At 42.8% G+C, this 14,827-nt stretch overlaps 1 protein-coding gene across 1 annotated transcript in view; it reads right to left on the bottom strand.

Moving 5' to 3' along the window:
* Positions 1-14,827, bottom strand: part of MTDH (metadherin) — a 41,627-nt gene that overhangs the window by 3,703 nt on the left and 23,097 nt on the right. The window contains exon 9 of the mRNA XM_053715232.1: positions 1,781-1,897. Within this exon, the coding sequence (XP_053571207.1) occupies positions 1,781-1,897 (117 nt within the window). The remainder of the gene's footprint in view (positions 1-1,780; positions 1,898-14,827) is intronic.

The following is a 14,827-nucleotide window of genomic DNA, read 5'->3' as shown; positions in this document are numbered from 1 at the left end:
AAGAAAGAAAGAAAGAAAAAAGAAAGAGAAAAAAAGAAAGAGGAAAAAAAGAGAAAAAAAGAAAGAAAGAGAAAAGAAAAAAAAAACGAAAAAGAAAGAAAGAGATACACATACATACACAGCCCTTACTCATGCTTTGGCATACAGATAACATCCTCTTATTTATAGCACCTGTGTATAGGTAAATTAACCCTTTAATTGGCAAAAAAAAACATCTTTGTTACTATATATATAAAAATCCACATTAAGCACTCTATTCTTAAGTCATCTGTGATAGAAAACTCATTTATTGATGTAACCTGTCCCTTCTTCCGACAAACAATGGGAAAAAAAAACAAATAAACTTCACAAAACCCTCCCCCACCAGTGGACCAATCAAGATCGGCCGTGTGCAAATATGTTGTTGCTCCGTATGCAAATGAGCCTCATTGTGAAACATGTGTTATATATACATAACGCATATTAGCAATGTGTACAAAGTGATACAATCAGACACATTTTAATGCAGTCAATGCCCCTTTGTGTGTCTCATGAGCTCCGCCAGTCAGATCATCTACAATCACTGCAGCCGAACAAATAAGAGCAAAGAACAAACAGAACACATCCGTGGCCATGGTAAACAACCTGATATTGTTCATGCATGTGAGCACAGTCAACAAGTCTGCCCAATAGGGAGTATCTCACTCACTATCACCACCCATAAGTCACGTTATCACAGAGAATTAAACAGTCAAATTTAATATTGGCTTTGTATTACAACAACCGTTTAAATCATATATTGCTAGTGCACAAATGTATGTGCCGATACTACAACCGGACCTCATTTCATTCATATCTGTTAGACAAAATGTTGCATATGATGAATCACCACCAGTCATCGATCATCAATAGCCAATAGACCAAACTTATAAGACCGCTATTATCCTCCATTACCACCGAGTGGTATCAGTGTATAATTAGCGTCTGTTGTATCCGTCAGCTGATATGCATCCAGCTCATGTATGTGAGATGAAGGAAGGTGCATAAAAAAAAAAAAAAAAAAAAAAAAAAAAAAAAAAAAAGTGTGTGTACTCTTACTGGTGTCATTGGTCACTAGCTCATTAGACCATGCCTCCTCTAGGCGTTCCAAGACTATCATACTATGACCCAGTGCATTAGGGTATGAGAAAAAGGTGTGTATAATCTCACTGGTGTCATTGGTGAATAGCCTGTGAGACCATGCCTCCACTAGGCGTTCCAAAACAATCATACTTTGACAGTGCGTCCCTAAAGCATATTCCAACCTTATACGTAATCTATGTGTATTTACAAAAATGGCGCTGAATAATCAAAGCTTTAGAGGGGGGGGGGGCAACGAGAGACTAGCAAGATGATCCAACCTAATTTCATAGAGTCAAGTACATCCATATAATCACAGGGTGCTCAGGGTCTGATTTGTATAAACATTTTAGAAGCAAATCTCAAGGTGTTTACTGTCCCTTTAAATTGTTTGGTTAAATTGAATATGTGGCAGCCATAATCATTACTTCCCTGCATCTTATATTTCATATATCAAAAGCAGGGTTGGTGACAATCATACAAGGCATGTATGACAGCAATTTGGATATGATTAAGAAAAGTAAAAGTGAATGGGTCGCTTGAGGTCAAGAATGGCAACCAAAATGTTAAGACCCTGTTGTGTGTATGTTACTGAAAGCCAATGAAGGGGTTCAACCGCATCTAAGAGTTTTTGTATAGAAACACAGGCCATAAAAAAAAAAAGCTTTGTTTTTTGTCCTACCTGGACAGCAGAATCAGACTCTTCATTCTGCTTCTTCTTCTTCTTTTTCTTCTTCTTATTCTTGCTGGTAGCACCTTGGGCGGATACTTCTTCCTTCTCCTTTTCATCATCAGAGACCTGTTTTATCAATAAAAAAAAAAAATTAAATTATGCTAAAATTGATAACATAAAAATACCATATAACCTTAAAGGGACACTGAACCCACATTTTTTCTTTCTTGATTCAGATAGAGCATGGCATTTTAAGCAACTTTCTAATTTACTCCTATTATCAATTTTTCTTCGTTCTCTTGCTATCTTTATTTTAAAAGCAGGAATGTAAATCTTAGCACTCAGCCCATTTTGGGTTCAGCACCATGGATAGCGCTTGCTTATTGGAGGCTTACATCTATCCACCAATAAGCAAGCATAACCCAGGTTCTCAACCAAAAATGGGCCGGCTCCTATGCATCACATTCCTGCTTCTTAAATAAAGATAGCAAGAGAACGAAGAAAAATTGATAATAGGAGTAAATTAGAAAGTTGCTTAAAAACAGAATTTATGCTTACCTGATAAATTACTTTCTCTTATGGTGTATCCAGTCCACGGATTCATCCTTACTTGTGGGATATTCTCAATCCCTACAGGAAGTGGCAAAGAGAGCACACAGCAGAGCTGTCCATATAGCTCCCCTCAGGCTCCGCCCCCCAGTCATTCAACCGACGGTTAGGAGAAAAAGGAGAAACTATAGGGTGCAGTGGTGACTGTAGTTTACTAAAATAAATTTGAACCTGACTTAATTGCCAGGGCGGGCCGTGGACTGGATACACCGTAAGAGAAAGTAATTTATCAGGTAAGCATAAATTCTGTTTTCTCTTACATGGTGTATCCAGTCCACGGATTCATCCTTACTTGTGGGATACCAATACCAAAGCTTTAGGACACGGATGAAGGGAGGGAACAAGTCAGGTAACCTAAACGGAAGGCACCACTGCTTGCAAAACCTCTCTCCCAAAAATAGCCTCCGAAGAAGCAAAAGTATTGAATTTGTAAAATTTGGCAAATGTATGTAGTGAAGACCAAGTCGCTGCCTTACAAATCTGTTCAACAGAAGCCTCATTCTTGAAAGCCCATGTGGAAGCCACAGCTCTAGTGGAATGAGCTGTAATTCGTTCAGGAGGCTGCTGTCCAGCAGTCTCATAAGCCAATCGGATGATGCTTTTCAGCCAGAAGGAAAGAGAGGTAGCAGTCGCTTTCTGACCTCTCCTCTTACCAGAATACACAACAAACAAGGATGATGTTTGTCTGAAATCTTTAGTTGCTTTTAAATAGAATTTTAAAGCACGAACCACATCAAGATTGTGCAACAGTCGTTCCGTCTTAGAAACTGGATTAGGGCACAGAGAAGGAACAATGATTTCCTGGTTAATATTCTTATTAGAAACCACTTTTGGAAGGAAACCAAGTTTGGTACGCAAAACAACCTTATCTCCATGGAACACCAGATTGGGTGAATTACACTGCAAGGCAGACAATTCAGAAACTCTTCGAGCAGAAGACTTTCTTTATTAACTTTCCAAGATAATAACTTAATATCTATGGAATGCAAAGGTTCAAACGGAACCCCTTGAAGAACTGAAAGAACTAAATTTAGACTCCATGGAGGAGCCACAGGAATGTAGACAGGCTTGATTCTAACTAGGGCCTGTGCAAACGCCTGAACGTCTGGTACAGCTGCCAGACACTTGTGTAACAGGATAGACAGAGCAGATATCTGTCCCTTTAAGGAACTAGCTGACAAACCTTTCTCCAATCCTTCTTGGAGAAAAAAGACAATATCCTTGGAATCCTAACCTTACTCCATGAGTAACCTTTGGATTCACACCAACAAAGATATTTCCGCCATATCTTATGGTAAATTTTCCTGGTGACAGGCTTTCTAGCCTGGATCAGAGTATCTATAACTGATTCAGAGAACCCACGCTTAGCTAGAATTAAGCGTTCAATCTCCAAGCAGTCAGTTGCAGAGAAACTAGATTTGGATGCTTGAATGGACCTTGAATTAGAAGATCCTGCCTCGATGGCAGTTTCCATGGTGGAGTCGATGACATGTCCACCAGGTCTGCATACCAAGTCCTGCGTGGCCACGCAGGCGCTATCAGAATTACCGAAGCCTTCTCCTGCTTGATTCTGGCTACTAGCCGAGGGAGAAGAGGAAACAGTGGAAAGACATAAGCTAGACTGAATGACCAAGGCGCTACTAAAGCATCTATCAATGCCGCCCTGGATCTGGATCCGTAAAGGGGAAGTTTGGTGTTCTGACGGGACGCAATCAGATCCAATTCTGGAATGCCCCATAGCTGGGTTAGCTGAGCAAAGACCTCCGGGTGGAGTTCCCACTCCCCCGGATGGAAAGTCTGATGACTCAGATAATCCGCTTCCCAGTTGTCTACTCCTGGGATGTGAATTGCAGATAGATGGCAGGAGTGATCCTCCGCCCATTTGATGATCTTGGTTACTTCCTTCATCGCTAGGGAACTCTTTGTTCCTCCCTGATGTTTGATGTACGCTACAGTCGTGATGTTGTCCGACTGAAATCTGATGAATTTGGCCTTCGCTAGTTGAGGCCATGCCTGGAGCGTATTGAATATCGCTCTCAGTTCCAAAATGTTTATCGGGAGAAGAGATTCTTCCCGAGACCATAGACCCTGAGCTTTCAGGGAGTCCCAGACCGCACCCCAGCCTAACAGACTGGCATCGGTCGTAACAATGATCCACTCCGGCCTGCGGAAACTCATTCCCTGAGAAAGGTGATCCTGAGACAACCACCAGAGAAGAGAGTCTCTGGTTTTCTGGTCCATTTGTATTTGAGGAGACAAATCTGCATAATCCCCATTCCACTGTTTGAGCATGCACAGTTGCAGTGGTCTGAGATGAATTCGGGCAAAAAGGACTACGTCCATTGCCGCAACCATTAGACCGATTACCTCCATGCACTGAGCCACAGAAGGCCGAGGAATGGAATGAAGAACTAGGCAAGTATTCAAAAGTTTTGACTTCCTGACTTCTGTCAGAAAGATTTTCATTTCTACCGAGTCTATTAGTGTTCCCAGAAAGGGAACCCTTGTGAGCGGGGACAGAGAACTCTTTTCTACGTTCACCTTCCACCCGTGAGACCTTAGAAAGGCCAGAACAATGTCCGTATGAGCCTTTGCTCTGTGAAAAGACGACGCCCGTATTAAGATGTCGTCTAGGTAAGGTGCCACTGCAATGCCCCGCGGTCTTAGTACCGCTAGAAGGGACCCTAGCACCTTTGTGAAAATTCTGGGAGCGGTGGCCAACCCAAAAGGAAGGGCCACGAACTGGTAATGCGTGTCCAGAAAGGCGAACCCTAGGAACTGATGATGATGATGATGATCTTTGTGGATAGGAATATGTAGGTACGCATCCTTTAGATCCACGGTAGTCATATATTGACCTTCCTGGATCATCAGCAAGATTGTCCGAATAGTTTCCATTTTGAAAGATGGAACTCTGAGGAATTTGTTTAGAATTTTTAGATCCAGGATTGGCCTGAAAGTTCCTTCCTTTTTGGGAACTACAAACAGGTTTGAGTAAAAACCCAGTCCTTGTTCTGCAATTGGAACTGGGTGTATCACTCCCATCTTTAGAAGATCTTTGACAGAGCGTAAGAACGCCTGTTTCTTTGTCTGGCCTGAAGACGAGCGAGAAATGTGGAACCTTCCCCTTGGGGAGGAGTCCTTGAATTCTAGAAGATACCCCTGAGCAACAATTTCTAATGCCCAGGGATCTTGAACGTCTCTTGCCCAAGCCTGAGCAAAGAGAGAAAGTCTGCCCCCAACTAGATCCGGTCCCGGATCGGGGGCTACCCCTTCATGCTGTCTTGGCAGCAGGCGCAGGCTTCTTGGCCTGTTTACCCTTATTCCAACCCTGCAAGGGTTTCCAGGTTGCTTTAGGCTGGGAAGCGTTACCCTCTTGCTTAGCGGCAGCAGAGGTTGAAGCAGGTCCGCTCCTGAAGTTGCGAAAGGAGCGAAAATTAGCCTGGTTTTTGGCCTTGAACGGTCTATCCTGCGGGAGGGTATGACCCTTCCCCCCAGTGATATCCGCAATAATTTCTTTCAACTCGGGACCAAAGAGGGTCTTTCCCTTGAAAGGAATGTTTAGTAGTTTTGTTTTGGACGACACGTCAGCCGACCATGATTTGAGCCAAAGCGCTCTTCGTGCCATAATGGCAAAACCTGAATTTTTCGCCGCTAACTTAGCTAATTGGAAAGCGGCATCAGTGATAAAAGAATTAGCCAGCTTTAAAGCGTGAATTCTATCCATGACTTCGTCATATGAAGTCTCCCTCTGGATTGACTCCTCCAGCGCCTCAAACCAAAAGGCCGCTGCAGTAGTTACAGGAATAATGCAGGCAATTGGCTGGAGCAGGAAACCTTGCTGAACAAACATTTTCTTCAGCAAACCTTCCAATTTTTTACCCATAGGATCTTTGAAAGCACAACTGTCCTCTATTGGTATAGTTGTACGCTTAACAAGCGTTGAAACAGCTCCCTCTACCTTAGGGACCGTCTGCCACGCGTCCCGCCTGGGGTCATTTATGGGGAACATTTTCTTAAAGATAGGGGGGAGGAACAAAGGGTACACCAGGTCTCTCCCACTCCCTAGTCACAATATCCGCCACCCTCTTTGGGATCGGAAACGCCTCAGTGTGTACAGGGACCTCTAAAAACCTGCCAATTTTACACAATTTTTCTGGGACCACCATGGGGTCACAATCATCCAGCGTAGCTAAAACCTCCTTAAGCAGGACGCGGATGTGTTCCAGCTTAAATTTAAACGCTAAGGAATCTGACTCTGCCCGCTGAGAAACTTTTCCTGTGTCAGACATTTCTCCCTCAGACAGACCATCCCTCACTGCCACTTCAGAGTGTTGTGAGGGTACTACAGATAAATTATCCAAAGCTTCTGATTGCTCATCCTCTGTATTTAAAACTGAGCTATCGCGCTTTCTTGGAAAAACTGGCAGTTTGGATAAAAATGCTGCAAAGGAATTATCCATTACTGCTGCTAATTGTTGTAAAGTAATAGGGGCGAATGCACTAGAGGTACTAGGCATCGCTTGCGCGGGCGTAACTGGTGTCGACACATGGGGAGAGGAAGAAGGACTATCCTCGTTACCTTCTGTTAAAAAAATCAACTTGGGCTACATTTTTAAGTGTCACTGCATGGTCTTTAAAATGCTTAGATGCTTTAGCACACTTTAAACACAAATGCAATGGGGGTACCGCCATGGCTTTTAAACACAAAGAACAAGGTCTATCTGAAGGCTCAGACATGTTTGACAGACTTAGACAGCACTACAATACAGTAAAAAACACTTTTTGAAAAAACGTTACTGTGCCTTTAAATAATAAAAAGCACAAACTTTTTTACCAAATCACCAAAAAACATCCGATCTTGATGAAATTTTCACCACATGATCCTAATGCTTTGAAATGATTGCACACAAATTTTCAAATCAATTAACCCCTTATTGCCCAAACCAGAGCTAAATGAAGCAGGCTACCGGTTTATTTAAAACACTACAGCATGGTGCCACAGTCTCTGCTGTGGCTTTACCTTCCTTAGGGATTATTTGTAGTCGAAAATAAGCCTCCCTGGAGTCCTTCCTGTAATCTCTGGGCTCCCCACGTGAAGCTGCATGAAGCTGTCTAGTAAAACAACTGCGCAACTGAGGCGCGAAAATTAGGCCCCCTCCCTCTTCACTCCGGAGTTATGGGGCCTTCCTGAGACAGATTAGATGTCTTATAATATGCCAGGCGTAATAAAACCCCAAAAAGTGTTCCAAACGTCTAAAACACTTGCACAAATATGAGATTATACTAATAAAGTAATCGATTTAGCCCATAACAGTGTCCACCAGTATTTAAGCCCTTAACCTAAGCCATCCTTCAATACTTAGTCTCAGAAAATGGCTTACCTTCCCCCATGGGGATTTCTGTCAGTCTTCTAGCATTACCAGGTCTTGTTAGAAAAAAATGACTGAGCATACCTGAAGCAGTTAAGCCTGCAAACTGTTCCCCCCAAATGAAGTTCTCCGGTACTCAACAGTCCTGTGTGGGAACAGCAATGGATTTTAGTTACAACATGCTAAAATCTTTTTCCTCTCAGCAGAAATCTTCATAACTTTCTGCCTCAGAGTAAATAGTACAAACCGGCACTATTTTAAAATAACAAACTCTTGATTGAAGAAATAAAAACTACAAATCTAACACCACATACTCTTAACCCTCCCGTGGAGATGCTACTTGTTAGAGCGGCAAAGAGAATGACTGGGCGGGCGGAGCCTGAGGGGAGCTATATGGACAGCTCTGCTGTGTGCTCTCTTTGCCACTTCCTGTAGGGATTGAGAATATCCCACAAGTAAGGATGAATCCGTGGACTGGATACACCATGTAAGAGAAATTGCATGCTCTATCTGAATCAAAAAAGAAAACATTTGGGTTTAGTGTCCCTTTAACAGTAAAAACAAAAGTTAGCAAATGGATAGTTTTAGTTCTTACAGATTTTGTAAAACACAAAGGATTAGTACTAAAAATCTGCAGGATACAGAGTTATTTATTTTTAAGTGCTTGACAAGCTGCACTTAAAGTGAAGGTAAACTTTGATGAATGAAAGCGCGGTTTTTAAAAATACTATTAAAAACAGGGGCACTTTCATTCATCAAAGTTTACAAAGCAGCCGTTTTGTTTATAAACGTACCTTTCTTCTTTTCACAGAAAGAGCAGCTTCCCCCGCATAGAGATCCTCTCTTCACATGTAAGCAATGACTAATCCGGCTTCCTCCAATCACGGCATGGCCTCAGGCAATGATTTCCCTGGGGGGAAGCCGTGATTGGAGGAAGCTGGATTCGTTATTGCTGTGTGAAGAGAGGATCTCCGTGTGGGGGAAGCTGCTCCGGCTGTTAAGAGGAGAGAGGTAAGTTTTTAAACAAAACAGCTGCTTTGTAAACTTTGATGAATGAAAGTGCCCCTGTTTTTAATAGTATTTTTAAAAACTGGGCTTTCATTAATCAAAGATTACCTTCACTTTAATAGTGGGAACTATCAAGTTTATTAGTTTTTGTGTACAGTCAAATTCCTGTCATAAAGAAGCCAGCAACACCCTAACAACCTAGAGAAGACTAATTAATATGAAACCTTACAACACCTATTGGGACTACCACAGAAAACACAAAACAAGAAAAGAAACAGCACTAATTGTAGCAGCCTAATTTTCAACTGCTTCTACAGCTAGATACAAAGCCTTTACTACCAGTTATTACCCTTGAAATAATTCATAGAAAACATAATTTATGCTTACCTGATAAATTTATTTCTCTTGTAGTGTATCCAGTCCACGGATCATCCATTACTTATGGGATATTCTCCTTCCCAACAGGAAGTTGCAAGAGAATCACCCACAGCAGAGCTGCTATATAGCTCCTCCCCTAACTGTCATATCCAGTCATTCGACCGAAAACAAACAGAGAAAGGAGAAACCATAGGGTGCAGTGGTGACTGTAGTTTAATTAACATTTAGACCTGCCTTAAAAGGACAGGGCGTGCCGTGGACTGGATACACTACAAGAGAAATAAATTTATCAGGTAAGCATAAATTATGTTTTCTCTTGTTAAGTGTATCCAGTCCACGGATCATCCATTACTTATGGGATACCAATACCAAAGCTAAAGTACACGGATGATGGGAGGGACAAGGCAGGATTAAGCGGAAGGAACCACTGCCTGAAGAACCTTTCTCCCAAAAACAGCCTCCGAAGAAGCAAAAGTATAAAATTTGGAAAATTTGGAAAAAGTGTGAAGCGAAGACCAAGTCGCGGCCTTGCAAATCTGTTCAACAGAGGCCTCATTTTTAAAGGCCCAGGTGGAAGCCACAGCTCTAGTAGAATGAGCTGTAATCCTTTCAGGGGGCTGCTGTCCAGCAGTCTCATAGGCTAAACGGATTATACTCCGAAGCCAAAAAGAAAGAGGTTGCCGAGGCCTTCTGACCTCTCCTCTGTCCAGAGTAAACAACAAACAGGTTAGATGTTTGGCGAAAATCTTTAGTAGCCTGTAAGTAAAAAACTTCAAGGCACGGACTACGTCCAGATTATGTAAAAGACGTTCCTTCTTTGAAGAAGGATTAGGAGACAATGATGGAACAACAATCTCTTGATTGATATTCTTGTTAGAAACCACCTTAGGTAAAAACACAGGTTTGGTACGCAGGACTACCTTATCTGCATGAAAAATCAGATAAGGAGAATCACATTGTAAGGCAGATAGCTTAGAGACTCTCCGAGCCGAGGAAATAGCCATCAAAAACAGAACTTTCCAAGATAAAAGAAGAACTTTAAGAACCAAGTTTAAGCTCCACGGGGGAGCAACAGGTTTAAACACAGGCTTAATTCTAACCAAAGCCTGGCAAAATGCCTGGACGTCTGGAACCTCTGCCAGATGCTTGTGCAAAAGAATAGACAGAGCAGAAATCTGTCCCTTTAAGGAACTAGCTGATTATCCTTTGCCCAAGCCCTCTTGGAGAAAAGACAATATTCTAGGAATCCTAACCTTACTCCATGAGTAATTCTTGGATTCACACCAATAAAGATATTTACTCCATATCTTGAGGTAGATTTTCCTGGTAATAGGCTTTCGTGCTTGTATTAAAGTATCAATGACTGACTCAGAGAAGCCACGCTTTGATAGAATCAAGCGTTCAATCTCCATGCAGTCAGTCTCAGAGAAATTAGATTTGGATGATTGAAAGGACCTTGTATCAGAAGGTCCTGTCTTAGAGGCAGAGTCCATGGTGGAAAGGATGACATGTCCACTAGGTCTGCATACCAAGTCCTGCGTGGCCATCAGAATCACCGATGCTCTCTCCTGTTTGATTTTGGCAATCAGTCAAGGGAGCAGAGGAAACGGTGGAAACACATAAGCCAGGTTGAAGAACCAAGGCGCTGCTAGAGCATCTATCAGCGTCGCTTCTGGGTCCCTGGATCTGTAACAAGGAAGCTTGGCGTTCTGGCGAGACGCCATGAGATCCAACTCTGGTTTGCCCCAACGATGAATCAACTGAGCAAACACCTCCGGATGGAGTTCCCACTCCCCCGGATGGAAAGTCTGACGACTTAGAAAATCCGCCTCCCAGTTCTCCACGCCTGGGATATGGATTGCTGACAGGTGACAAGAGTGGTACTCTGCCCAGCGAATTATTTTTGAGACTTCTAACATCGCTAGGGAACTCTGGTTCCCCCTTGATGGTTGATGTAAGCCACAGTCGTGATGTTGTCCGACTGAAATCTGATGAACCTCAGTGTTGCTAAGAGAGGCCAAGCGAGAAGAGCATTGAATATCGCTCTTAACTGCAGAATATTTATTGGAAGGAGTTTCTCCTCCTGAGTCCACGATCCCTGTGCCTTCAGGGAATTCCAGACTGCACCCCAACCTAGAAGGCTGGCATCTGTTGTTACAATTGTCCAATCTGGCCTGCGAAAGGTCATACCCTTGGACAGGTGTACCCGAGACAACCACCAGAGAAGAGAATCTCTGGTCTCTTGATCCAGATTTAGCAGAGGGGACAAATCTGTGTAATCCCCATTCCACTGACTCAGCATGCATAATTGCAGCGGTCTGAGATGAAGGCGCGCAAATGGCACTATGTCCATTGGCGCTACCATTAAGCCAATTACCGCCATACACTGAGCTACCGAAGGGCGCGGAATGGAGTGAAGAACACGGCAAGCATTTAGAAGTTTTGATAACCTGGACTCCGTCAGGTAAATTTTCATTTCTACAGAATCTATAGGAGTCCCTAAGAAGGAGACTCTTGTGAGTGGGGATAGACAACTCTTTTCCTCGTTCACTTACCACCCGTGCAACCTCAGAAATGCCAGAACTATCTCTGTATGAGACTTGGCAACTCGCGGTCTTAGAACCGCCAGAAGTGAGCCCAGAACCTTTGTAAAGATTCTCGGGGCTGTAGCCAACCCGAAGGGAAGAGCTACAAATTGGTAATGCCTGTCTAGAAAGGCAAACCTTAGAAACCGATGATGATCTTTGTGAATCGGTATGTGAAGGTAGGCATCCTTTAAGTCCACTGTGGTCATGTACTGACCTTCTTGGATCATGGGTAGGATGGTCCGAATAGTTTCCATTTTGAAAGATGGAACTCTAAGGAATTTGTTTAAGATCTTTAGATCCAAAATTGGTCTGAAGGTTCCCTCTTTTTTGGGAACCACAAACAGATTTGAATAAAAACCCTGTCCTTGTTCCGTCCACGGAACTGGATGGATCACTCCCATAACTAGGAGGTCTTGCACACAGCGTAGGAATGCCTCTTTCTTTATCTGATTTGCAGATAGCCTTGAAAGATGAAATCTCCCTTGTGGAGGGGAAGCTTTGAAGTCCAGAAGATATCCCTGAGATATGATCTCCAACGCCCAGAGATCCTGAACATCTCTTGCCCACGCCTGGGCGAAGAGAGAAAGTCTGCCCCCTACTAGATCCGTTGCCGGTTAGGGGGCCGTTCCTTCATGCTGTCTTAGAGGCAGCAGCAGGCTTTCTGGCCTGCTTGCCTTTGTTCCAGGACTGGTTAGGTTTCCAGGCCTGCTTAGATTGAGCAAAAGCTCCCTCTTGTTTTGAAGCGGAGGAAGTTGATGCTGCACTTGCCTTGAAATTTCAAAAGGCACGAAAATTAGACTGTTTGGCCCTTGATTTGGCCCTGTCCTGAGGAAGGGTGTGACCCTTACCTCCAGTAATGTCAGCAATAATTTCCTTCAAACCAGGCCCGAATAAGGTCTGCCCCTTGAAAGGAATGTTGAGTAATTTAGACTTCGAAGTCACGTCAGCTGACCAGGATTTAAGCCATAGCGCCCTACGCGCTTGGATGGCGAATCCGGAATTCTTAGCCGTTAGTTTAGTCAAATGAACAATGGCATCAGAAACAAATGAGTTAGCTAGCTTAAGTGTTCTAAGCTTGTCAATAATTTCAGTCAATGGAGCTGTATGGATGGCCTCTTCCAGGGCCTCAAACCAGAATGCCGCCGTGGCCGTGACAGGCGCAATGCATGCAAGGGGCTGTAAAATAAAACCTTGTTGAATAAACATTTTCTTAAGGTAACCCTTCAATTTTTTATCCATTGGATCTGAAAAAGCACAACTGTCCTCAAGCGGGATAGTAGTACGCTTTGCTAAAGTAGAAACTGCTCCCTCCACCTTAGGGACCGTCTGCCATAAGTCCCGTGTACTGGCGTCTATTGGAAACATTTTTCTAAATATAGGAGGTGGGGAAAAAGGCACACCCGGTCTATCCCACTCCTTGCTAATAATTTCTGTAAGCCTTTTAGGTATAGGAAAAACATCAGTACACACCGGTACCGCATAGTATTTATCCAGCCTACACAATTTCTCTGGTACTGCAACTGTGTTAGTCATTCAGAGCAGCTAATACCTCCCCAAGCAACACACGGAAGTTCTCAAGCTTAAATTTAAAATTAGAAATCTCTGAATCAGGTTTCCCCGAATCAGAGATGTCACCCACAGACTGAAGCTCTCCGTCCTCATGATCTGCATATTGTGACGCAGTATCAGACATGGCCCTTACAGCATCTGCGCGCTCTGTATTTCTCCTAACCCCAGAGCAATCGCGCTTGCCTCTTAATTCAGGCAACCTGGATAATACCTCTGACAGGGTATTATTCATGATTGCAGCCATGTCCTGCAAGGTAATCGCTATGGGCGTCCCTGATGTAATTGGCGCCATATTAGCGTGCATCCCCTGAGCGGGAGGCGAAGGGTCTGACACGTGGGGAGAGTTAGTCGGCATAACTTCCCCCTCGTCAGAATCTTCTGGTGATATTTCTTTTATAGTTAAAGACTGATCTTTACAAGCAATATAAAAAACGTTACTGCACCTTTAAGAAACACAAATTTTGTCAAAATTTGAAACAGTGAAAAAAGGCAGTTACACTAACGAAATTTTTACAGTGTATGTAACAAGTTAGCAGAGCATTGCACCCACTTGCAAATGGATGATTAACCCCTTAATACCCAAACTGGAATAATAAAAGACAAAAACTTTTTTTTTTTTTTTTTTTTAAACAATCACAACTGCCACAGCTCTACTGTGGCTTTTTACCTCCCTCAAAAACGACTTTAAAGCATTTTGAGCCCTTCAGAGATGTCCTGGATCATGCAGAGGGAAACTGAATGTGTCTGTCAGTATTTTTAGCTGCACAGAAAGCACTAAAAAAAGGCCCCTCCCACTCATATTACAACAGTGGAAAGCCTAAGGAAAACTGTTACTAGGCCAAATTCAAGCCAGCCATGTGGAAAAAAACTAGGCCCCAATAAGTTTTATCACCAAATACATATAAAAACAATTAAACATGCCAGCAAACGTTTTATATTACATTTTTATAAGAGTATGCATCTCTATTAATAAGCCTGATACCAGTAGCTCTCACTGCATTTAAGTCTTTACTTACATTAGTTCGGTATCAGCAGCATTTTCTAGCAAATTCCATCCATAGAAAAATATTAACTGCACATACCTTATTGCAGGGAAACCTGCACGCCATTCCCTCTCTGAAGTTACCTCACTCCTCAGAATATGTGAGAACAGCCATGGATCTTAGTTACTTCTGCTAAGATCATAGAAAACGCAGGCAGATTCTTCTTATAAATACTGCCTGAGATAAACAGTACACTCCGGCACCATTTAAAAATAACAAACTTTTGATTGAAGAATAAACTAAGTATAAAACACCAGTCCCCTTACGACCTCCATCTTGGTTGAGGCTTGCAAGAGAATGACTGGATATGACAGTTAGGGGAGGAGCTATATAGCAGCTCTGATGTGGGTGATCCTCTTGCAACTTCCTGTTGGGAAGGAGAATATCCCATAAGTAATGGATGATCCGTGGACTGGATACACTTAAGAGAAATGGGAGTCCCATATTTAAAGTGAATGTAAATTTTGATGAATCAGTGCCCGGTTTTTT

This window comes from Bombina bombina, chromosome 5 (genome assembly GCF_027579735.1).
Source record: "Bombina bombina isolate aBomBom1 chromosome 5, aBomBom1.pri, whole genome shotgun sequence".
In the NCBI taxonomy this organism is placed as follows: domain Eukaryota; kingdom Metazoa; phylum Chordata; class Amphibia; order Anura; family Bombinatoridae; genus Bombina; species Bombina bombina.
This window is presented reverse-complemented; position numbering and strand designations above follow the sequence as displayed.